The sequence below is a fragment of the Molothrus aeneus genome, chromosome 12 (genome assembly GCF_037042795.1).
Source record: "Molothrus aeneus isolate 106 chromosome 12, BPBGC_Maene_1.0, whole genome shotgun sequence".
NCBI lineage: Eukaryota > Metazoa > Chordata > Aves > Passeriformes > Icteridae > Molothrus > Molothrus aeneus.
The window spans coordinates 11,533,501-11,560,229 of record NC_089657.1 but is presented as its reverse complement, the minus strand read 5'-3'; the positions used below and the strand labels follow the sequence as shown (position 1 = coordinate 11,560,229).

At 39.7% G+C, this 26,729-nt stretch overlaps 1 protein-coding gene across 2 annotated transcripts in view; it reads right to left on the bottom strand.

Moving 5' to 3' along the window:
• EEFSEC (eukaryotic elongation factor, selenocysteine-tRNA specific) overlaps window positions 1–26,729 on the bottom strand; it is a 124,464-nt gene that overhangs the window by 21,519 nt on the left and 76,216 nt on the right. Inside the window, exon 6 of one of the 2 annotated variants that reach the window (XM_066558278.1) lies at window positions 21,235–21,391. The exons of the other annotated variant lie outside the window; for it this stretch is intronic. Within the exon in view, the coding sequence (XP_066414375.1) occupies window positions 21,235–21,391 (157 nt within the window). The remainder of the gene's footprint in view (window positions 1–21,234; window positions 21,392–26,729) is intronic. 2 annotated transcript variants of the gene reach the window in all.

Below are 26,729 nucleotides of genomic sequence, written 5' to 3'. Positions count from 1 at the left end.
ACACTGCAGAGTAAAAGTGTAAATGAAGCTGGGGGTTAAGTAAGACAGGCAGGAAGACTAGAAAGCATGAGGAGGCTGGGGATCACTGAGCACAGTAAGTTCATGAGTAACAGTGACAAAAGTAGAGTCACAGACTAGTGGAATATTCACAGCTTGGAAGAATGAATGCATTCTCCAGCCAACATCTGAATATCTTCTTGAATTGCTCTAAAGCACTCTACAACTGCAGGCAGAAATCTCTGATCTTGGCACGAAGGATATATTTTTCAACCATTTGTCATTTTACAGCTCAGACACAGAAGCAAGTCAGTGCCTATCAGCTGAGCTTCAGTAACTACAAAATGCTCCTCAGCACATTGTATTCCCCACAAAACATCTTCACTGGGATTTAAAGAGACATCTGAGGTTATGAATTTATTGCACATTTGTGATGGGGTTTGAGCACTCAGACAGTCACTATCACTGAGATAACAAACAGTAACTCATTAATCCATGGAAATGTGACAGTATAGTTGAGTGCAGCAGTTTTCTCAGCACTTGTGTTATTTTGAAATCTTGAATCAATTGTTTACAAAAACTCTTCACTTGTGTTCACAGCAGTAAGTGCTCTACATACCAGTGAATCTTTAATACTTCCTAAGTTGCAGCGTGGATGAAATAGTGGTTTCTTTTATTTAAACTATAAAAACCAGCACATAATGGATAAATAGTTTATGATGAGTGTAAGATACAAATTTTCAACCAGAACAAGCACTTTGTGTTTGTTGATGAAGTTTTAACTTTCAGTCAGAATTACATAACAATAACCCTATTACAAACCAGTTCCAAACACAACAAGGGGAAAACACTCTGTATGCAACACAAATCAAGTAAAGTATGTAGGCATAATGGCATAGAAAATAATAGTTATTAAACAGAAGAGCCCATACATCAGCACAAACTGGGAATTAAAACACAAGATGGAGCCCCAGGGGGAACACTTAATACAAAGACACTACAGACTGCAAGTCTATCAAGACCAGACTACTTGACCAATGCCAAAAAATGCAAGCCTCTCTTCAAAAGTTCCAGGGACAAAATGAAAAGTTAATGTTCAGAGCTATTGTGCATTTCAAACTTTCTTGTGACCTAAAAAAAAAAAAAATAATCAAACTATCTAACTTTACAGGGAAATCTCCAGCTTCCAACAAAGATGTTTTATACAGTGGTTTAGCATCAGATGTGATGCCTAATACATGGGGGAAAAAAAGCTAAAAGCTCTCCAAGAAAACAAAAACTGTATTTTCATTGTTATACAGTAATCCTAACATCTAGTCAAAGAAAACACTTCCTATTTTTGTTTCAACACAGTAGCACCCAACTACTTTAAAAAAAACAAACAAACAAATGAAATAAATAATAACAATTCCAATATAATACATTAAAGCAGATAAATAAAACTCATGAAGCAATAAAAGAGAGAAGAACAGGCTCCCAATGCCATGCAAGGCTTTGGGCTGACAGCTCAGTCAGAGCTGTGTGTGAGCAGGGACAGCACATTTATTCTCTCATAAGTAAAATCTGTTTTATAAGTATAAACTGGGAGTAACTACACATTTGATGGTTGAAATGAGAGGATGATTGAACCAGTAACTGTTGCTCAAAACAAGGAAAAGAGAGGGACAGACACTGCCTTATAGAAGCCTCCAAATTGTCACACAACTTGCTCTGAAATTTTTGCAGCCCTAATGGGCAGACATTTAGATTGGAAATTAAGAAACCCAGGCTTAGGCAGTTTTACTTCTTTGGCTTCCATCAGTTCACCACATTATTTCACCTCTGTTTCAGCTTCCCCACTTAGACAACAGGGTTCCTAATGCTACAGTTCTTTATACAATACCTTGGAATACAGAGTCCTTTTTCAACCTGAAGAAAAGCTACACATTCTGTGTAAGTTTACAAAGTGTCATTGTTGATGAAACAGCCTGTTCCTTTTAATTCCATATTTAAACAACTCTGCTGAGGTCTGAAGATGTTGATTTATTTCTGATTTTACAAATTTTAAAAAAGGCTTTCCATGGAGTGTAATTCATGACTTTAACATTTCATCAAATATGCTTTTGTTAAGTGTGGTTGAGCAGGCACATTACTCAAGGTCATAAACTTTAAGTCAAATCACAGGCAACTGAGCAGCTCCTGTGCTTTTTCTATGGTCTCTGCGCCTCCACAGAAGGCTAATTATTTTACAACAAAACTTGAGAAGTGCATTTTTTACCCTGAAGCCATATTTGTTCCTTTTTTCACTATTTCTGTTTCCACAGCAGGGACTCTTGCCTGCAGTTCATACTTTCCCATCAGAACCACAGTGCTTGAACCATTCATACACCAGCAAGAAGAATCATGTTGAAGGTAAATTACATCCTTAAGAAGCATTAACTTCTGAGTGATGTGAAATTTAAACCACAACAAAAGAAAACACAGACACAGAGTTCAAAAGTCAAAGAATCAGAAGTACCTCTCAGCCTGCCTAGCTGTGGGTCTTTCAATGCTGCTGGCAAAAAAACCCCAAACCAACAAACCAAAAACCTACTGTCGTCTCAAAACACAATCAAAATATACCAGAAAGAAAGAGTGAAAAAAACCCAAAACTACTAAGTTTTATTTGCTAAACATTTGATCTATTTGCATCCTCACAACTATAAGATGCATACATAATTATGGAAAATTATTAGATCGTCCAGAGAACATCTCAATTTAAGAGAGGATATTTCCTGAAAGTACACCTTTGGTTACCTTTCCAGATGCATTTACAACTCTTATGGATTAGGCAACATCCAGTTTTCTTCTGAAGAATAATCCCCAATAGAGAATGAATGCAATGGATCAAGAGACACTATTATGACAAGCAATTAAGAAAGAAATTTACCAAGAGTCAATGCCAACAGGCTTCTGGCTGACCCAATAACTAACCTGAAAGACAAAACACTGCAAAAGCTCCAGGAGATGGACTTATACTGGGGCTAAACCAAAACTCCAGAGTCTTCTTCACTGTACTGCCATAAATTTGCTGGCAACTTATCAAATATCTCTACATCTCTGCTCCAGAGCTTTCTAGAGGAAAAAAAGAATAAAATCCATCTGATATGAGACAGGCACTAGCTGGGGGCTACCACTACCAAATGTCAGGGAAAGGACTTGAAACAGTTACAATCCATTATACTCATATTTACATTATGGATAGAGCAATAAAATTCTCATGTGAATATACAAAAATTCAAACTGTCCAGCTTTGCCCAGAATTTTGCTGGACAAGAACTCTGCACATAATGTGCACATTGCCAGAACTCAACAGTCTCCTGAAAAAAAAAAAAAAAAGCCTTAACCTGTTTGCTTATATTGAGGTAGGCACATATTGCTGGGCTATTTGAGCATATAAGCTGTTAGAATTCATTTTTACATTGAATATAACTTTCTTGACTCCTATGGGTTTTTTTCTTCATCAGTGTAAAACTTGCAGAAAAACAGTCCTGCAAAAGTAAACAGTTTTATATTCTAAGCAACAAATCAGGTGGCTATGATGAAAACCATTATTATTACATCAGCTCCATTCTTAGGACAAGCCCCAAGATGTGCTGACATAAAAAACAGAAGTCATGGAAATACAGAAACAAAAGTCTCAGGGCACTATTTTGTACAAAAATAGATATTCCTATTTTTAGGAGAAAGAAAACAAAAAAAAAAACCAACAGCAAATGTATTGCTGAACTGTGACTGGTGTGGAAAAGGGAGTTCCCTGACTATATAAATTGTCAGCCTCACCCAAAATAAAGCGAGTGGGTTGTTTTCGTTTGGTTTTTTCTTTTTACGTCTGTTAGGACCAAGTGACCCCCTTAAGGGAGGTAAAGTCTATTTTAATCTCTTCAGTTGTCCTGAAGCTCATATTATCTTTGTCAGTTCCACAGACTGGTCCTTCACAAGTATCCCTGAACCCAACCTTTAAGTTGTTTCCTACTTGTGGCACTTTTCTGAGTATGTCTGAGGGACAAAAATCACATATGCTAGAAAAGAGCTTCCTGTGCAGAAAAACATTCACACCACCAAAAATTTGGGATTAGACCAAAAGATGCCATGATAAATATCATGTGCCAGCAGTTTTCTGTTCAGGAAATCAGTCATTGAAAGTAGCATCATAAAAGATAGCTGAGCAAATGAGAAAAGAAGTCACACACTTTCCTTCTAGGTATTACAACTGCCTCTGGTAAGAAAAGAAGGGAGATCAGCAACTGTACTGGGATAGAAAGAAACCATAACACGTAGTAGGGCTCCAGGTGCTGAAAGCATTCACTTTCCAGGAGCTGGAACACCTGGGGATCATACATGGCTCTCCCAGGGCAGCCAAAATGCACACACTGCCTTGAGTCAGTGCTGAGCAAAAGCCCATCCTGAAATCCATGAAACCTCTTTGGACACAGCACAGTGAAATCAAATGGCAGGGATGCTCAAACTGCAGCTCCATCTTCCTCCAAGCACTACATACAGCATTCCTTTGTACAGCCTTGGCTGCAAGCCCACTGGTTTCCCCACTTAATGCTGTGATGAGCTGCAAAGCTTTTCTATTTGTGGAAGCACATTGAGAAAGTGCCTGAAAAGTGCCAGTAGATGTCTGAAATGCCACCAGCCCATACCATCTTAAAATCACATGCAGCATTAAGAAAAGACTGATAAGGAAGACTCATATAAAACAGGTTTAACTAACCAAATTTAATAAAAGAAATTAATTTATAACTACTGCAATCTTTCTCCTTTTATGATGACCAAATATGGGTACACAGCATCAGCTTTCAGCAAGGCTGGGGGAAGGGGAAAGACTTAACAGTTGGTCACATTTAGTCAGACAAAGCTGGAAGGAGGCAAAAGGGTAATAATTTAGTAATGAAGAAACTCCAAAGACCTAGAAAAGCATGGCAGCCTCCAGAGATGGGGCTTGCCAAAAGGCTATTTTGGGGACAGAGAGGGCTACAAAGCTGCTATTAAACTTCAATCCTTAAAATAAACCCATAAACTTAGAAAATATTTATCTGTAAGGGTGGCAGCCCAATAAAAGTTTTATGAATGTTTTAAAACTGCCCTGTCAAGGGGCTAGCTGCTCAGTCACCTCCCTCCCTCCTAGAAAAACAACACAAGCAAGAAAGTTAGGCCCATGTGTCAGGTTCCCAAGCAGGAATGACAGGAGAGCCTGAAAAATGGCTCTGCACCTCCTGCACCCTCCCATGAAGGCAGCAGAGCACACACCTCCCTGCTGGGAGCAGGTCCTGCCCCAGCCAACACCAGCAGCTCTGCACCATCAGCCAGCCCTACACACCTTCCCTGGGATCTCCTCTCCTTCCTGGGACTCACTGCATGCTGAGCAAGGAAATCAGTGTATGTGAACAAGGAACACCATGGATGATGGGAAAATACAAACCCAATCTGGTTTTAAAGTTTAATTTCTGAACTCTTCTTGGATCCAGAGATGGTAATAACATTTGGTTTGTGCTGCCCAAATGAATCAGTCACTGTTAATTTGGCACTGGCTTAGAGATGGACAGTGGGCAAAGTGAAGTCCACTCTGGACTTTCCACGAGTCCCATTTTTGTTAACACCTGAAGGCTTTAGAGAAAAATCAAGCAGAAGTAATGCAGTCCACTCTAAACAGCAACATCCTACACGGTTTCTTCAATTTCATTTTCAAGTAAAATGCTTATAGACTTAAAACCAATACAAAATGCCCAAAGAAAATAACCCAAAGCTCTGTGGCAGAACAGAGGGTCTGATGTGCACTGATACAATGGAGCACACACAGCTCCCAGCCTGGGGGTGCAGATGTGAGGCTGTGGCGGCCAGCCCAGGGATGGTTGGCAATGCAGATGTTTCCTGTCACCAGTGTCATGTTTGTGCTGTTACAGATTTATTTTTTTTAATGTATTGTGTTACTCCATCTATCTTAGTGAATTGTCCACCTTGTAAAATTCTAATTATATTATTTTCTTCTCGTTATCTGCATTATCTAAAATTATTTATACTATTATAACCTTGGTTTCAAACACTGGTTATAAACATTGTTACAACAGTTATGAGATCAGGGTTCCTATACATACACACAAAGAGATGAATAATTTACTTTCCAACTGCTCTGAAATGCTGGGACATGATTTTGTTTCCCCAACAAAAATCAAAAAAACCCCAACAAACTAGAGGGACAAGATCCAATCTGTCTTCCCCTGGGATCTCAAAGTAGCAGCTTTCCTGAAGATGGCACAACACTGTCCTGTATTTGAAGCTTTGTTGGCCACTTCTTTCTGGGGGTGTGGAGCAGTTGCTGAGGCAGAGTTTGGCAGGAGTAAGTGCTCTGTTAGATTAAATTTCAGCATAATGTTCTTGATAGGAATCGGAGCACCATCCTGAAAGTGCAACGGGAGGGTAAAACGCCAGCCATCAAGATGGATGGTTTGTTTTTATTTTTATAGAGATTTTCTAAACCTCAACTTTCACCTCTTAGCCCCCTCCCCCTCCTGTTCTCGGTCACCTCCAATACTCCATCTGTCCGCTTCATTTAATAGAAACCTACATTTCCTAGCTAATGGATGCATTTGGCTAAGAAGATAATCTCTTTGTGTTCGCTTCAGTTGCCACATTCCTGTTATCATATTAATACTGATTAAATACGAAACCCAGCATTGAAGTCAGACCCCACACATCATTTAAAAGCGACAAGATGTTCATATTTTGGCACTTTGAAACCTCAGCCAGCATGGAAGTGACCTCTCCCCCACTCTGAACACCTTACAGCTGGGATGCCATCCATATGGATTTGTACAGGACAGGATACTTTAGGAGCATCATCCTACTTGAGAACACCAGACAAAGTTCAGGTTTCCTGAGAAGCTCTAGGAGTGCACAAACTGATCTCAAGGAAATGAATACATTGCAGGTCAAGCAGCACAACACTGGGAGTTACAGGACAGGAAGGGTCTGTACAGATTTCTGCTCTCAAAAATGCCCAGTGGCCATTAAGAGCCCATGTTTGTGCCTCAGTTTCCCCATCTGTATGAGAGAATATTTCACAAGCTGTGCTGTAGGTGTGCAGCCAGTTTATTATTGTCCGTTTGGGTCTGCACAGCTACAGACTGAAACTGCTGCAGAAAAATGAAGTACGAATAACCAGACATCAAATCAGCAAAAACTAATTCAACAAATTCTGGGATTTAAGCCAACTTTGTAACATGTCACATTTTAAAATCAGCCAGTCCCACATGTGATAAAGCACACTTCTAACCCTGAGCAAAACCATCCTCAAGTTCCAGAACAACTCTACTCATCAGAACTACACTGCAAAAAGACCCAGATGAATTTGTACCATTCCTTTCTCATTTCTCATGTGACCATCATCATCCTCCTCTGTGGAGGAGGAAAACTGGGACAGAATAGCTATGGAAATGAGCCTAATTAGATGCATGCTTTAACTCTCTGTATTGTTCAACATGTAACCATCACTAATTTTTTTTAATAAAAAATTATTAACATAACTACTTACTTATTTGGGGTTTATCCCATTCAGTTTAATGGGCTACCACTGCAAGTCAATAGAAGCAGAAATCAGTAAGACAACCTCAAAGTTCTGGTCAAATTAGTCATGTATGTCACTGATTTCTCAGAACTGCAATCAGTAAGAGCCTGAGTTGAAAGTTGTAGGCATCTTTGTGTGCAAACATCAAGCCTCAGAATGAAAGCACCATAGTTACACATGCTACATGTGCAAATTATTTATGAGTTCCTGAAGACAGAGCCAGTGTTCCAACCACTCTGACTGCATCTACCTTTCTTTGAGAGCAGGTCTGAGCTGCACACTCCACTCAGTTTGAGAGCAGGTCTGAGCTGCACACTCCACTCAGGCAGTACTTTTCCTCGAAGGCGATGCGACACCTCCTGAGCAGCTTTGGAGCAGACGAGGTTACAGCATGGTCAGGAAAGCTCCCTGGGGATGTCAAGAAGGCTAAGCTAACCTTCTGAGATCCGTATAAACAAACAACTGAACATGGAGAGCCTTGAACCCAGGGACTGCTGTTTATCTAACCCCTGAACTGCAAAAGACATCAATCCCTGCCTTATTAAAGAAATGCATACGCTAGCCAGACATGCCTGCTTGATCAGCTCTCTCCCATTCACAGCTTCTCCAGGGTCGGAGGAAGTTTCAACAGGCCCTGTTCCATAAATAAAATCCTTCTGGCTGGCAAGAGCTAAATTGCATCAAGACTGGCTCAGACAGCTTCGATGAGAAATAATTGGCAGTGGTGGACTGAAATACCCTCCATCAATTTGCTTACAGATGGTCTCTTCCTCCTTTTCCTCCCCAAGCCAATTCTACCTGGTTCAGTGAAAGTAGCAGGGAATCCATAATGTGCTTCCACTTATTCTGTGTGCAATCCATGGATGTGTGTCCTGAAATAAAAACCTAGTATCTAATATAAGAACAAAAGCTTTAAATACAGAGGCAATCAACAGGTCTTTACCAGAAGATTCCCAATCATCAGCAAGCAAACCCAGGAAACTTCAGAGTCTGAATAACACAGACCCTTCCCCATCTTTACAAGATTTCTCTCATTTCTTAGCTACCCAAAAAGCAATAATTTGTGTACACTACAAATCCATCCTTTCTTTATAATGATTAGAGAAAATAAGGTTATTCAACCAAACTCATTTGCAAAACTCTACAGTATAGTCTTCTTACAAGAATCAGTATTTATTAAAGCTCAAAATCTTACAGAGAAACAACATTTAAAATCTGCTGTTAATCTACCTATAATGTTTTCCAAATGCCAAATAAAACTTTTTTCCTGTGTTTATAAGAAATAAGTTCTAAAAGAGACTCACTACTGCTTTTGCTCTAGCATACATTTACTCTGAAATCTAATCACATATTTAAGACTTAACACTAGTGAATTGCACAATGATCAACTGAACAGAAATAGTCAAGTTGTAGTATTTTTACAGATGTGAGACATTAATTTGATTTTTCACAGGAATAAATTGTCAAATATTAAATTATATATGTATTTTAGTATTTCCCCCAAAAACCTTTCTATTTGGCCTTGGTTAATGGAAAAATATTCTTAAAAATATTCAACTTCTCTTAAAAGGGAGAGTAGCTCAACAGAGAGCCTGGGTCAATAAACCCAAGCTTAAATTTCACTTCAAGTAAAAAATAAAAACACTGATAATTCACTGAATAAATCAATCTTTCTCTGAATGTGCACAATTTCAAGACGGAAAAATAAAACCCACAACTAAATCCAATTACATTACGTCCTCAAATTACTCACTTCAGAGCATAACAAGGAAAATATGAAGAAAAACTAGGGGAAAAAAGTCTGGGATTGGGGAAGCAGGCATCAGTTTCAACATGAACTCCAAAGGGACTATAATCTTTGAACATCTTCTGAGGAGGTACTTGTGAGAACAATCCACTGTAATGAGCCATGAAAAGAAAATCCCCAGTTCATGATATACAGCCTGCTCTCCTGTCAGCAGGAACTTGCATTATTTAGCACATTTTCAGTCCTCAATAAACATCTTCTTTCTCTTATGCTGCTTGGCACAGCCCATGTTACCATTGTGGGAGCTTGAGAAGATAATTCATTGCAATCATAAAGAAAACAAATGCATATTCTTCAGGCTGCATTCATGTTGTAATACCAATCCTGATGAGCTGATACTTCAGCAGGCAAACAGCCCCTTGCCTAGCACATCCATACATCACCTGGCTATATTAGGGATAGAGAACTGTTCTTTCACAGACAGAAAACTAAGGTAAACAAGTGCACTGAGGAGTAAATACATACCTGGCAGCAAACTTGTACTGAATTAAAAATCCTCAGGTGGACAGCAAAAAGCCTGCACCACAGAAACAATGTTCTTCATTTACAACAGTGACATAGTTTAGGATGGAACAACAAAGTAATCAAAGAAATGGCACAGGTCTAGGTTCAGGGTTCTGCATATATATATATAGATATCCATATAGATAGATATACACATATACACACATATACACACATATATATATATACACACATACACACACATACATACACACATATCTCATTAAAAAATATCCTAAAAAGCAGCAGAGGCTGCTCTGGGTTGTGTGGGAAAGATCAGGGGAAGGGACTGAAGAAGTGAGAAAAGGCAAACGGCCAAACAGAGAGGGAATTGAGTGGGGAGGGGAGAGTAGAAATGGATTAATGGATTAGGGTAACACATCAAAAAAATCAAACTGGGTAACTCATCAGTTGTAACAGGAAAGAAGAAGATCTCTGAATCACCTAATTGTCTTGATTTGCTAATCTGGAATAGTTGAGGGGGATGAGGGGAAAGTGGTGAGGGGAACTGAGGGCTCAGAGGTTTCAAAAAATATTGTCATAAATCACATAGCACAAAAGCATGCAATATGGAGTTCTTGGGATTGCAGTAACAACTTCAGATATTACAAGAAAGACTTTTCTAAGCACGATGATGGTCTTCTCTACTTTTCCTATAACTTTTATTCCACATATTAAGTACTTTGTAAAGTATTTTTTGCAATTTTCTTTTAAATGCAGTAATACTGTAGCTACAGGCAGGAAATGCTTTTGTTGCTTATGTATAACATTATACAAAATCATGTTACAGCAGAGCCCCCCCTATGAAAACAGGTCTATTGAAGCTCCAGTTATTTCCTATTCTTTATTAAACACTCAAATTCCTTTGTGAAAACACAAACCAAAGACTCCTTTACACAGACTTCCTTGAAATCAATGCACACTATTAAGAGCAACTATTTTTTTTGTCCCCAAACTCAAAACATGGATCAGGCTCTCAAGGTTAACGTCCTTGTCACACAACAGTTCTCATACCCTGTGCACTGGCCACTGTTGTGAGTCAATACTTCAAATACTCTACAATTTGCAAACCACAAAGCTCTATGCCTCCAGGAAGCCCCTGCTTGCGGTGTATGTTTTTACTCAGACTTCAAAAAGCTATCAGAACAAACACTGGTGGAAAGGGAAGGTGAAAGGCCCAGGGGATGAACGATCAAAATCGAGTAAACGAGCACAAACAGTTTACAGAAAGGGAGAGAAATTTCATGGCAAGGGGGCAACCTGAATGCATGAGTGACCCTTGCGGAGATTTAAGAAGATCAAAGTTATGTAAAGGCTTGTAACCCAAGTATTTTCCACCCAAATACTGCAAAGCCATGAGTGAGAATTGTAACATCCAAAAACTAGCATCCCGTTTTGCACACAAGAAAGCAGAAATAAAGATGAAGGAAATTATTCCTTCTTTGGTATTGTATAAATAAACTACAGACCTGGGAACACAAAATTTGGATTCATGGCTTCCACTTCCTTTCTCTACATAAAGAAGTGGGCTCTTGCAGAAAGCTGCCCCCTACAAATAGGACAGAGCAAGTTCCTCCTGACCAGCTCATCCTGAAACCCTTGGTCCACCTGTCTAGAGAGTACTTCAGTCATCTCTCACCAAAACCCATAACCCTTCAAAGTAAAACTCCACCTAAAACATCAAAAGAAGCAACTATAAATTGTGTATATCCCCTGCCTGTTTTTTGGAGAATTTAAGGATCACTATGAAAAGTACCATATTTGGGCAGTTTGGTCATGGACCTGAATTCCACATATTTAGCTGCACTGACATCAGCTGAGCCCTCAGCATGAAAAAGGGCCCTTCCTTCCCAGAAGGACAATGCTTAACTGAGCAGCAGTAAACCAACAGACATTTTTATGGCATTTTGTAACTCTTCAGAAGAAACTGTATTTTGTTCCTTCTGTACATTTTTCCAAGGCACTTGCTGAAGCATCCAAACTTGCAAAAGGGCAAGTATATGAGAACTAAGAACTAAGTTCTAGGAGATACAAGATATTACCAAATTATTATTTTTTGATGCTGCAAGGTTGCTCAGCCAAACTGTATAAACACATAATAAAAATCACTGTTAGTTATATTCTTTTTCAAGAAAAAAAAAAGTTTTCACATTTGAAATTACTGAATTTGCAAAATGAAACACGTAAAAAGGACAACAACAAAAAACAGACAGAAAGTAGCACACACATCGTGCTCTTGTTTGCAGGATGTGTGGTACATTAAACTTCTGTACTATTTCATGAAAGGAAGGACAACTGGGTTGTAGTAACTGCGCAAAGCATCTCCACTTTAAAATGAAAAATATTCAAAATAAAAATGCAGCAGAAATTTTAAAACCGAAATATGGTGCTGTTCTGAAATTGTGTGTTTATGGAACCATCACATATGCAAAATAGGGTAGGATTGCTTTTATAAGGGAAATAAACTTTCTCAGTTTCTCTTTTGAATACTTAATTTTGCCTCCCACCCACATGTTGGATTTCTTCCTCCTTTTCTCTTCGAAAAGGTAACCTGCAGTAAAGGAGCCCGTTGAACAAAGGATTTCCTAAGCAGGTGGAGCAAGACTCACCACAGCCCACCAGGCAGTTTACATACCAGCAGCATGGAGCCAAGAGGTGTTAGATAATTTGGAAATGGTGCCCAAGGAAGTTAAGGGTGATGTGATGGCAAATACAAGCACAGAACAAACACAGGCAGATGGAGCAGCCTGTTTGGCCACATCCCCTGCAGACATGCCCTGCCAGGGAGCTGCACTGGGCAATGGGCTCCAAGAGCTTACAGCTGTTGTTATAATTATTCAAAATTCAGCAAAGTAACAGCCCTAAATGTGCAAGATGCTTATTTTCTCCCAGGGAATGCAACTTTCCACAATAACTACATTCCCCCAAAATAACAAAGCCTGGATTAACTGGAAAGACTTACGACCACAAGAGACTCTACACAGAAGTAAGGTTATTATACACAGCAGCATTTCCAGCTCACAGTTTTACCACAAATCTCAAGATAAGTGCACCTCTTTTGAAATCCCAGATCCTAAAAACATGCAACTGAGTGCAAATCTCAGTTTGTTTAATTTATGTATCTAGCTCTTGTGGCTTAGGAGAATCTTATATATGACCTGAGTTTATCTAAGAAAAGAAACAATCTTTACAGATTTTTTTTTTCTTTTAATAGAAGGAAAATCATTCTTTGGGGGCTTACTTTCATGAGTACTTTGGACAGCTGACTACCAATGCCACTGCCAATTGAAACAACAACTGCTCAGTTTCAAAAATACTTGTAAAAACCCACAGTCGTCTCCCAAGCTCTTCCCATACTATCAGATCCTGATTTTATCCTCAAATTAAGATAAATAAATTCTATTATAGCATCTTTCTATTTTGCAACAGGGATTTGAAACTTAACTTCAGAATAACTAGTGGTGCAGTTGCTGTTCTTGGAGGCAAAAAAGGAAACTTAATTAGAAAGTACTTGGAGCAGACTATTTTGGCAGCTCAATTCCCAGTGGCTTCCATCTGCAGAGGGCAATCTCAGGCACAGAGCTAGACTGGATTTTCCCTTCAGCCCTTCCTTTCAAGAGCTCACAATATTGCAGCACTAGAACATCCACAGGTCAGAAAAGATCACCTCTACCTTGCACATCCCTACAGAAGCCTAAAAATGCAGAGGTGAGAGCATTAGCAAACATTTAGTCCAAGTGAAGGGAGGCTCAATGGAGATTGGAAGCAAGTATTAAGAAAAGAAAATGTATGCAACTGATTACTAAGTGGGGTTTCTTTTGGTCGTGGGTTGTGTATTTTTTTTCTTCCTCAAGTGGTAGAATCTGTGGAAGTTAAGATACTCTATGGTCAAACAAATCCCATCTGTTGGAATTCTTTATTTTCTTAATAGGATATTTTTTTCCATAAATAGCACAAATAATTGATTTCATATTTACAGCAGGACTCCATTTTAAAATGCAAAAAATAAAGGAGTTGATTAACTCACTTTGGAGAAAAAAAATCCCTCAGTACAGGACAACAGGTCAGTTACAAAGCATTACCAAAACCAGCAAAGTTCCTTGTGTGTGTGAGTGTGGGGAATGCAATCACTGAATTATACCTGGTATCATAATGCATCTCACAATGGAGAGCTAATTAAGATTTTTTTTTAATATCTACATGCTTAACTTCACCACCTTGTCTTTTCAAGGTAACCGTCTTTATAGATTGAGGCAGCACCTACATCCTTACTGCTTTCCACATACAAACAGTAAGCTCAGAAAAAACATGCTCTGCTGAGTCGTACAGAACAAAACAAACTGAACACAAACCCAGGAGGCAGCAAAGCCCAGAGTGAAAGCTCAGTTTGCTTTGGGGCTGAGCTCACACTTGTGCAAGTGTGAGGTGTTTTGCTACTCAGGGAAGCAGAAAGGGCTCAGAACACACTGCTCTACTGCCACAGCAGGGTTGGTCAGAGAGCAATAGAATGCTTCCTGAAGGCCACCAATAGCCCTGCCCTTGAGGGGAGTGTGGTGGGCACTGGTGTGATGTGGGCTGCAGGAAATAAACACTGCAGTCACATCATGTGATGCAGAACCACCAATGTTCCTTCTGTTGCACTAGGGACACTTCCATTAAGCTCCTCTTGCACAAGAATAGAAAGGGTGGGTGGCAGTAAAATAAAAGGCTCCCTCTCACTCTTTTCAATGACCCAGAGACTCACTGTGCAGCCCGTACTGTACCCAGTACAAGGGCTTACACAGGAGCTGGACTCTTTTCTCACAGACACACTCAAATGCTGCTACATCACCTGATGCCTGATAATTCCATAGTTCAGGTCTGCTTGATGCCAGAAAAACAACCTGCTGGACAGATACTCCAATGGAAACTTCAAAATCAAAGAGTCCTAACGTGCCCTGGGAGCAGCATCTGCTCCAGTGTGCAATGACCTGCTGCCTGTGAAACCAATCTCACGATCAACACATTCCCCCTTCAGAGCTCTCCGTTCAGAGATTCCATCCTGCAGCTCTGCCATTGCAGACAAGACCAGCATCTCCTAATCCTATCATGAATGAGGCAGACAGGCAGTTAGTAAGTTGTTATTTCCTTGACTTCTGTTTTCATTCAGAAGGAATGTACACAAATTTTGACTTTGATTCCACAAGAACTCTCTAAGGTTGATAAATCTGGTTATTCAGCTTCAAAGGTCAATATGGACTCACATGATGTCACCACTCAAAAGTAGGCTTGCTTCCTTCAGGCCAACCTTTTTGTGCAAATGCAGTACAAATTCCTTGTTCCTATGTGGTCACCAGGACTTCCACATCACTACAGTTTAATCTGCTCAAGAGGGGATCATACAAGGGAGTGATGCCTCTCTGGCAACAATCCTCTCCCAGCCTCTGTCCATGCTACACCAGCCAACTTTCACAAAAAAGAGAGAAGGAGATTTATGCCTGAAGTACCCCTTAAGGATTTTAGGTTTTGTTTGGTTTAGAGGGTAGGGGAAAAGAGACTGTGAAAGAACAAGCAGAGCTAATCTCCAGCTTTTAAATAAAACACAGCTACACAGATTTCTTTGCCCTTGGGCTTTTGTTTTTCCTCTTGACTCAAATCCTGCTCAGCCTCACCTGATACTGACAGGGATGGCAACCCACCAGACCCTTGCAGCCAACAATTTTTTATTTTCCTTTATTAAAACAGAAGCCAGGCTGGGAAAACAAGGACATTAAATGTGCCTAAATTCCATTTGGCCTAAGAGAAGATTATCCTATTCTAATGCAACACAAGCAAAGAATTCCAAATGTCAAGATCTCCCACAAAAAAGGTATGCTGCTCAGTGACAGGATGTTTAATTATTCTCAGTGCAATGAAAAGGTTTAGGCTGCCCCATTCCTACAGATGTCAGTAAGGAGTGTCCTCCAAATCACAGAGTTGGGAATATGACATTAACTACAGTCAACCATTTAAAGCTTGTCTCCTACAATTGTTAAGAAAAACCCAAAACCCTGAAAGTAATATTCCACAAATGCCAGCCACTTTGGAGTGTTGAAACCTACTTGAACAAAGTGACATATGCCTTGAATAGTAATGAAAAAAAAAAAAAAGAACAAATTTCAAAAAAGAATACAATTAAGATAGCTCTTAGGAGGAGGCTACAGAAGACAATGTGATACACAAATTATTTTACTGCTGTATTTTTAAATCTTCACGTAACTTTAATTTCCCTCATGCTATTTAACCTCCAGTCAACTTCCTCATTTAAGTGGAATCCTTACAAATACTGAAAAAAATTGAATTCCACTTTTAAACCCTCAGTTTTTAACTGGAATTGAAATCATGCAGAGTAGTGCTGTTCATGTATAGCTGTTACATCATAGCTCTCCCACTATGTCATTAAGTACTTTGCAAGCCAGTGAGGGATCTCATCCAAAAAAGCAGCAAAATATCCAAACACCAAAGATGCACCAAATCCACAAAATGCTGAGGGGGAAACATATTCTGTATTTCTACCCTTAATTTCACATGTAAGAATACAAGGAATTCTCAAGAATAGGACACTTTGCTGAATTCTGACCACTGTATGTAATGTTATACCAGCACTGCAGGATCCCAGAGGTGAGGGAGGAGATCTGTGCTGTCACTTCAGAACAGACTTTTAGGGCACATTCAATCCCTCTTACCCTGAAGAGCAGTGGAAACAGTGAAATGGACTTGTTCTCTCAAGTGCAAGGCAAAAAGTTACTGGCCACAAAAGGCAAAGTCATAAACCAGTTTGTTTTCACCTGTTTTAAGAAACTGAAAACTCCCGTTATCCTGTATGGCTAAAAAGAACAGAGAAGCCACAAAGCTTGTACTCCAATATTCTCATTTTTATCTCTTCTTATGAAAAGTGTCTTTTATTACATTTAAATTTGCTCAATTCAGAAATGTGTTCAGCTCTTAGGAGTGTTAGATATGCACTGCTTCTTTCACATTAAGAAATAAGGTAACTCTTTAAGTCACGTACAGCAATTTTCAGTCAAAAAGAGGAGAATGGCAGTTAGACACCTTGCAGTGCCTCAGAAAGGATGAACACTTCATCCTTTCTAGATGAAGTGTTCATCTAGAAATTAGACAGAAAAACAGAAAGGAAGGTGAACCATGCCTGAGGTATCACACATGCTCCAATTAGATTTTAAAAGTTGCTACATTTTACAATAATCAAGCACATGACAAATGCAATGAGCCAAAACCAAAGAAATGGGCATGTCTAAAGTCAATCTTTTAGAGGATGTCAAGACACACAGCAACAGATCATGATTTTGTAAACCAAGCACAGTTTTACAGCTCTTGGGTAAGAGACAGTTAAATAAAATCCACAATTAGCACTAGGTTACTCAAATGATTTGCTGAACTTTCCTCTAAATGTCTTATCAACTGGCACAACATTCCTTGGTACAAGCTATGTTGAAATAAGCATTTTCCAAAGACTGTCATTGTTAGCTTTTATCTTCTTTAGAATAAGACACTTAAACATACAGTCCTTGCCTCCCCAAACTTGTTCTTGAACAATACTTCTCACTCATTTGCCCTGCACACAACTAAAACAGCTGCCACATATCACCCACCTCAGCAAGCAGTGCCCCATCAGTAGCTCACTCCCTCATCCACACAAAGCATATCTTTAAAAGCAGTGTAGTTTAAATTGCCTTTCAAACCCTGTTTGCTTTTTAAGCAGCTTGTTAAATGACACAAAACTCTCTTGTGAGTTTAGAGATTATGTCCCCCTTTTTATGCATTTGATCATGCAACCAGTCTGGAAAGGAAGCGTCATCCTGTCAATTAACAGGTCTTGAAACTTTGCCTTCAGTTAAGGCACAAACAGCTCCACAACTGAGCCCTACAGAACAGATCTGCTAGGAAACATTTTTTTTTTCTTTTAGATGCTGCTGCAAACATTCTAGAAAGGTTATACCTTGTCATTCAAGCAGTAAAAGCATGCCTGGACACAAAAAAGAGAAGTGAGCTGAAAAATAAATTGTACCCACCATCCTACTACCTGCCTGTTTTACCCTGCATTAGCAAACATCCAGGCAAACTACACATAAATATTGTCAAACTGGAATACATCTTCATCTGCAAAGATGATCTGGCAGTGCAAGACATCTGCTAAATAACATCTCTCAATAGTCAAGTTACACTTTGCTTTATTTCATGTTATTAAGCTTTGCTTCCACCTCCTTGGACCACCCTAAGGGATTCTTCTCCATTATGTTCTTCAAATACTTGTGGATAATAATATCTCCCACTTAGCCATCATTTAGCCAAGTTTCATGCATTTCTTTTCATCTTCTTTCCCTCATAAATCAATCCCTTCAGCCTCTCCAGCATTCTTGCTGCTCTTCCCTGAACTTTTTCCAAAGTACTGACATCTTTCAGCAACTAAGGAACTTCCAATTGCATGCTGTACTCTAGATGTGCTTTTTGTACTCTAAAGAGAGATAATGATGTCTTTTCAAGAAATATTAATGCTCTAAGCCTGGAATAAATCTAAATCAGGAACTTCATTAGTTTGGGTTTTTTTCCAGAATGGCTAGTAGTTATCCCTGTTTCACAAAGCAGAAGAGCAGAGAGAAGTATCTGACTTATTGCTGCACACAAGCAGTGCCAGAGTAAGAAACAGATCCACGTTCTGCCATTCCCAGCTGAGGTCTGCCAACTTTCAGCCCACAGATGACATAAGACAAAGTTCCCAGTCTGACCCACAGCAAACACAAGACATTTCCAAGAGAGATTGGAAGAACACTTGGGGAGCCCAACACTTGCTCATGTGAGAGGTGTTGTTGGTACCAGTGGGACCATGCAGCACCCTAAGATGTACCATGGTCTATTATCACCTTTAGTAGTCAGGACACAAATCTCTGGCACATCTCCTGGAATTTTACTGCCATGGAGAGGTTTGTTTCTAGAACCAGCTATCATCAGGTCAACAAGCTAACTCAGTTCTAGGGCTTGACTGGTTTTAAATATGAGAGGACTGATGACTGCCAGGCTAACGCAATACGAGGCGGTTTTCAACCTGGACATTTCCTTTCCTTCCCTCCCACTCCCTAATACGTTTCTGAAAAAGAAAAATAACTTTAGAAAAATTTAAAAAAAGGTCTACCCAAAAAAATATGGAAGAGACTGTATGAGAGGAGACAAGGATGAAGGATGAGGCAGGGGAAAGGGAGAGAGAAGTCTGACCAGTTAAATTAAAAAAACCCAAAAAAACAACTCAGAAACAGGGTGCAGACACATTAAAAAAGCAACACTGATCTAACAAAGGAATGTGAACTGCAGTTGACTCAAGCAGTATCACAGCAATGGCCCTCCCCCTACACACAAATCTCTGGAACTCTTAAAGAGACATGTTTTTACGCTCTTTCAAATTTTGTGCTTCTTTTCCATTCCTTGATACCCTCAACCTGACTTAATTTAACTTAGTGCCTTTTCTTTCCAGACAACAAGAGCACCCAAGTTTGACCCAGACTAAAGCAAAGCAAACTAAGTTGTATTATTCTGCCTACCTTAGAGGGGTATTAAGTTCTAGCATTCTGCCACATATTCTTCTCATTGAAAGAATAAACCATAAAGGCTCCTCTGTTCCAAGGTCTGCTGTTGAACATCTGATGAGTGTAACCAAGATTAGATAATGAACACCTTGGTGAAAGGTATAATTTCTTCCCACTAGCCTAATGGACAGAGCAAAATGCCATTATCTAAATCTATATACAATTTTCTTAATGTAACTGCTGGTTCACAATTACAGTTCCTGCTTAAATCCAAAAAGGTGCCAGAGACTCCTTATAAGGCTTCTCTCTGTCCCAGGAAGAACCATTTCCTCCATCCAAAAAAGTAGAGATGGCAATGTAAATGCCCTCCTCCTGTTCTTTTTGTTCATCAGATTTTTGCCTCTGGGAGAGAAAAGTTACTAAGAACACTACATAACTACCTTTTTAAGCAAGACACCATCTTGATTTTCAGCTTTTCAGCTCTAAGATCATCTATGCATCTTTTCATCACCTACCTAAAGGTAGCTCAGTGAATCCCTACAATGTTTTCTATGCCAGAAAACTGAAAGTAAACACACACCTGCTGCAACCTTTTTCTTTAAATGTGAAGTGTGCTTGCTAATTAGGCTCTCAGACCTATTTGTAAAATCTAGCATTTGATTACAAAACTAGAAGTACAGCTAGGATAGAACACATGAGGTATTTTATATAGTCAGAAATCCTTATCCTGTAATAGGAAGAAGAAAGGAAACTTTCAGAGGGTCAAAATTAGAGCAGTTGCATCACACTAAATGAAATGCAAAGATAGTCCATCTTCTGCAAGGAATCAGGAAACTTCACCTTTCTCTGAACATCAGTGGCTATGTTGACTGTTTGCTGCCATAGAATACTGTAATTTCTTTTCTCCACTTGATCAACAGAAGCAATCTTGCTCATCTCCCTAAGAGGGTGGGGGATTAACTAGTGACAAATGGGCTGAAGACAAAACAGAAATACAAAAGTACTGCCTGGTATCCTTAAAAATCTTATCCTGCAATCTGAGTTAAATGCAACACCCATTACTGCCTTTTGAAAAGGCTCAGAACTACTCTCCTGCCTTAAAAGAAGGAGGAAAAAAAACCCCAATAAATGACACTTATAAACTCTAGCACCCATAATTTCCCATGCTCTAACCTAAGGAGGCATAAATCCTTCCTGTAATTCACCAAGGATGAAAAATACAGTCACATATAATATTATAAAACCAGGAGACACGAGCAATAAAAAAACTCTCAAGATGTCCAAAACCCCATTTATCAAGCAGTTTTTGCTTGAAGGCAAGTTAGGTAATAACATGCAGAACAGAGCCAATTTAAGGAACTTGCATCCAATATACTATATTTAATAAGCAGCCACAGGTAAAAGTGATTGCAGGTTTGCTTTCTTTTATTTGTTCAGAAGGGCTCTGGTGCAAATCATACATACATTAAGAGAGGAGAGATTACCACAAACCTCTCTGGGCACAGCATGATTTCTGTGTTAGTGCCACTTAGCAAGAAGGCATTTTGAGACCTGAGTTTGTTGACACAGGGGATGTGGCTTCAGGCCATTCAGTCTCACACTGTAAGTCACGGCCACCATCATGTAATTAGAAGAGGTACAGGCCCCACCAGATCACTGCTCCAACTGGGTGTGAGCTGATTTCAAAACTTCAGGAGATCACTGCTAGCACTTCACCTTGCAATATGGAAAGTTCCTCTACACTGGACATAGATTGTTATTAGTTAACTGCTAACACCTACCTGGAATTCGGATTTTGAATTTACCACTTTGTCCAAAACCACCATCTATTATTCCATCTTCTCCTGTAGACAGTTTCACTTTCAGACCCACAAAAATCTGGATGTTTGTTTCTTTTTTAAACAATGAACGACCAATCACACTGTAATCGTCCATCACCTGCAAACAAAAATAGGGAGTCATAACTCCAGAAGCTAAAGTGACATGAAATTATCCACGTTATGTGCTAAGTTTGGCAAATTCTACCACTCCACCTTTGACAAACCATCTAGCCCCAAATGAGCAAAACTCTGAGTAAGTCGTCTAAATTGCTGAGTTTAAGGCAATTTGTGCCTAAAACCATAGAAGATTTTATAAGCTAGTACATTTCTGCTTCTACCTCCCTTATGAAAATATAAGAAGAATAAAACCTACATCAGAACATGCTGTAAAGATTAGTTAATTAAAATATTTTTCTGCTTTGAAACCTTTCCATGAAAGTCACTGAAGTACCTATGCTGACAAAAAGTTTATTCCGTTATTTATTCTACAGCTAAGCACATTATCACCTACATAAACATTCTTTCTCTTAGCTGCAGACCTGCATTCCAACAGCTACACTTCCAAAGAAATGACATAGCTTCTAAATAGAGCCTTTTAAATACTCACCTTTACATACATATTGATTTGTTAAAGCAAGAGCCTTATGACCACTGTATCCAATTTTAATTTCAAGGTTTGTAACCCAGTGGGAAGAACCATTCCAAGTTGAATTGTTAATTAAGCTATCAGGAACAAGAGGCAGTGAGGTTGGTGGGTAAGGCAAGATAAACAACCCTCCCTTAGGCATTACAAAGTATAAGGTGCAGTCAAGTGAGCCTAATCCTGTAGGTGTGAATATCCTTGTACACCCACTGCCTGCAGTTACTCTACCTTGTAGATGCAGAAAGAACATTTATTTATCAGAATAAATATGGGGATATTACTTCAATCTTTCCAAGATTATTTTATGTGGTAAAAGTTGCACATCTCAGGAACCATTTTTAGCTACACCTAAGGGTTGCAAAGACCAAAGTGACTTAAAACAGTAAAGAATTGCAATCAGTTCTGAACACTCCCCTTTACTCAGTTTAAATGAACTCAAAATATTGATGACTCAAAATATTGCTGGTTTATTAAGCAGCTGTCCTTCCCTGAAGCATCCTCCATAAACTATAATGCATATACAGACTCAAATCCCTAGGACTGTTATTATTTTGTTACATATATATACCTCCATTTTAATGCCAATCTCAGGATGGTAGTAAATCTAGCAGCAGAAATTTGATTTTTGTTTTATTTTAAACAGAACTTGCTTGCTCAGCTATAAACAGTCTTGAAAGGGCTGTGCAGTATTAGAGAGCACTGGCAGGACCTCTCCCTGTCCCAGACCAGGTGCAGGATGAGAAATATCCACAGCCCTTCTTGCTTCTGTCACGTGGAGATGACAACAGGACAGGCAGCTCCGCTCTGGGCTGGGTGCAGCCAAGGCTGCAGGCAGGAACACTCAGATGCCTCAACAACACTCACTGCCCAAACTCCTCATCTTTCCCCAAAAGGACACATTTAGGGTTTTTTTGTTGTGTCTGTCCTCTCCCACTGCTTCAAAATAGCTTGTGAACCATTGATGGCAGTATCACTGCTCAGCAACGTTCTGGCTTGAATGCAAAACTGAAAAATGTCTTTTCCTAGAGCCCCTGATAATAGGTGGAGGTTGAGAGGGGAGATAAGCTTTCAGGCACACTCACCTTTCTTTGCCTAGCCTAGAAGAAAAAGAAGCTGTTAATTCCAACCTGAAGAAGCACTTACATTCTCAAAATCTGATTTTTTTTTCTGTTATAGTGGCTGGAGAAATTAAAATGTTACTTCATCCTATAAATCTTTTATTCCTAAAACAAGTATTTCAAAACTGTTCATCCCTCTTGTCCACTGCTGGGTAGTGTTTCTTTCCCCTGTGTTTGAAATACAGATGGTACAAAATGCTCCAGGGAGGATCTCTAATATATCTATTATTTTTGCAGTTATCCCTCAAATGGCACAGGAAGCCAACTTTAAAGGCCAACATCTTTCTAAACATCTTTTATTTTTCCAAGAGCACTTCAAAGTTATCTTTAACTTAATTAAAAATGGAATTACAGGATGAGCAATCATACTAGGCTAGCATGGCTCAGTTTAGAGCCTCCCCAGCAAGGCTGTCAGAAAAAACTCCAGTGACTTTTGTGAACAAGTGTTACAGGCATCAAGCACCTTAGAGTAAACCAGCAATGATAACCTTTATTGGAGTATTAGAACAGAAACAAACTCTATCAGCATTAAGTTATGCCACATTCACTCAAAACCTTTGAATTAAAAACCCTTATCTTTTATAAAGAAAGGTGCTTTTTAGGGTCTTGCTCTTGTACATTCAGTTTAGGAGAGTAACCAAGGACTCCAGCTGCACTGTTCTTTTCACTCTAATGGCCACAGAATCACAAGGTTGGAACAGACCTCTAAGACTGAGTCCAAGTCATGCCCTAACACCTCAACTAAACCATGGCACCAAGTGCCACATCCAGTCCTTTTTTAAACACATCCTAGGGATGGTGACTCCACCACCTCCCTGGGCAGATCATTCCATTTACCACCCTTTCCGTAAAAAACGTTTTCCTAATATCCAGCCCGTATTTCCTGTGGCACAGCTTAAGATGGTGTCCTCTGGTTCTGTCAGTGCTGCCTGGAGAAAGAGACCAACCCCCACCTGACTACAGCCACCTTTCAGGGAGTTGTAGAGAGTGATAAGGTCACACCTGAGTCTCCTTTTCTCCAGGCTGAGCACCCCCAGCTCCCTCAGTGGTTGCTCACAGAGTTTGTGTTCCCAGCCCATCTCCAGCCTCGTTGCCTCCTCTGGACTCACTCAAGTGTCTCAAGGTCTTCCCACACTGAGGGACCCAGAACAAGGTGCAGCCTCACCAGTGCCAAGTACAGGGCAGAATGACCTCCCTGCTCCTGCTGGCCACACTGTTCCTGACACAGGCCAGGGTGGCCTTCTTGGCCAGCAGGGCACACTGCTGGCTCATGCTCAGTCAGCTGCCAGTCAGTACTCCCAGGTTCTTTTCTGCCTGGGCACTGTCCAGCCACACCATCCCCAGCCTAGAGCATTACAGGGGGTTATTGTGGCCAAAATGCAGGACTCAGCACTTGGACTTAATAAACTTCATCTTATTGGACTCTGCCCATCCATCCAACCATTCCAGGTCTCTCTGCAGAGCCCTCCTACCCTCCAACAGATGGACTTGTGCTCCCAGCTTAGTGTCATCTGCAAATTTACCAATGATAGGCTCGATCCCCTCATCTATGTCATCAGTGAAAACATTGAGCAGAACTGGCCCCAGCACAGAGCCCTGAGGGGCACCACTGGTGACTGGCTGCCAGCTGGAAGCAGCACCGTTCACCACCACTCTCTGGGCTCGGCCATCCAGCCAGTTCTTAACTTGTTTAAAAAAAAAATCCCTCCTTTAACCAGTGAATACATTCTGTAGGTATCACCATGATTCCTTGGGGATCTCTACAGGCCATTAAAAACAAAATCACTTTAGTGGTGCTGAGATAGTAAGTGATCAGTGACTTGCCTGACTGGCTGTTTGGAATAAAACCTCTATGACCTGAAGTATCTGTCTCACACACTAAATACTACACACCCCATCCTGTGCCATCCATGCCCTTCGGTGAGCCTATCACCAATTTATCCCTGACAAAGACAAAATAACTAGAGAGTGCCTGTCCTAACAGGATCTAAGATAACTGGATCAGTCTTTGCATTAAAATAAATGAGTGTAGCAGAGAACTGCTATGAAGGAAAGCTCATTTTCTCAACTTAAGGATTGCATTAGAAAATAATAAAAGAAAAAGAAAAATTATATTTCTTGGTTTAGCTTTGCTTTGTAAAAAGGGAAAGAAATGCATGTTGCTCTCTCTAACTGAAACTCAACACTTCCAATTACTTTACCAGCAATTTACCTCCAATCGTGGGATTTTAAGTTAATCCCCTTTGAGTTCTCAGAACATCTACAATGGCAATCACTTTGCATATTAGCTGAACAGCCTTTCGGGAGAGCTTTCTGCTTTTCTCTCAAACACTCCTTTTGGTATAAAATATTATGAACTTACAAAGCCAAATGCCACAAAGACAGTAAGGGATCCGCAGTCTGCTCTGAAGCAGCAGCAAGGGGCCTAGCAATGAGGGCAGACTAATTTTATTAACTTCAGGGAAACTTCAAAAAGCTTTAGGGCTTTAATGCCAGACAGAGACGACCCCAAAAGTCAGTTTAAGTGCTGCATAAACAAAGGATTAGGGCAAGAAAAAGCTGAAGGCTCCTTGCATTTCTTGTTTATATTGTCATATGACCTAGTAGGAGTGGGAGAGGGCTGCCTCTCTGACTTTAATCCCCCATGGTGTACAGTGGCGTTTCAGTTCACTGACCTACATTACGATAATATTTTTTTAAATTTATGGGCAGAGGTGCAGTATCAAACTCACTTAAGGACGTTTAAAAAAGAAAAGGGGCAGGATGGGAAAAATACCCAGAAGAGAAATTTTCTGGCTGGTATAGCCTCCCCCTCTCACTTAGGTTAGATCAGCAGCTTAGAAAAGGATTTCAAGTTCAAAGGGAATGTCTCTGTTACTCTTGTTTTATGGCTTAGACCAGAGGACACAATAGCACTGAGTTTATGAAATATCCCTTCCCACTTGGCTTTTGTGTTTGCACAAAAAAAAAAGTAAACAGTGCTTTATAACTGTAGGTGAAGTATGTGCATCTCTGGCACATAACCCTTGTGCTGAAACCAAGAAGTTAGCAAAAAAAATAACCAACTTGCACTCCTCATCTCTTCAGTACTTATCCTGCCTTAGACTGTTTGCAGAACCACAGTTCATGTTATGTGGTAGAATTGAGTGCAAACCATAGTATTAATTCCAAGGAAAAACAACTCCAGGATGCCCCTTTGAGCAGGATAGCAAGTTCTACTGTCCAGCCTGTTAAACAACCCTCTGTTTTAGGATAATTCAGAAATGATGTCATCTGAATGCCCTCTCAAACAATCCATCACACATATTTTGAGATCAAATAACTCTCATCTCTTAATCTATCTGTAGGAAAAAAAAAAAGTGGATCAGAACCGAAACACACAAGGAAACTAAGTGGTGCCACTAGGAGAGGGAAATAAGGAAAGGCTTAAGACAAAGTAAAAGCACTGAATATTAAATACCAGAAAAGATACTGAGAAAGAGAAGGAATAATCTTTTCTGATTTAATAAAAAGTTACATGAATTTAAAAAGAAATTCTTTTAAAGGCCTAAGGATTATTCTGAGCAAACTCATAAAAGGTTCATTGGAACTAAAGCAGAAAAACAACAGGAGAGAAAACAAGAACAAAAAGAACCTGTGACTAATACTGAAAATACAAAGCATTTTTATTACTTTTTTGTACGTCAGAAAAAGTA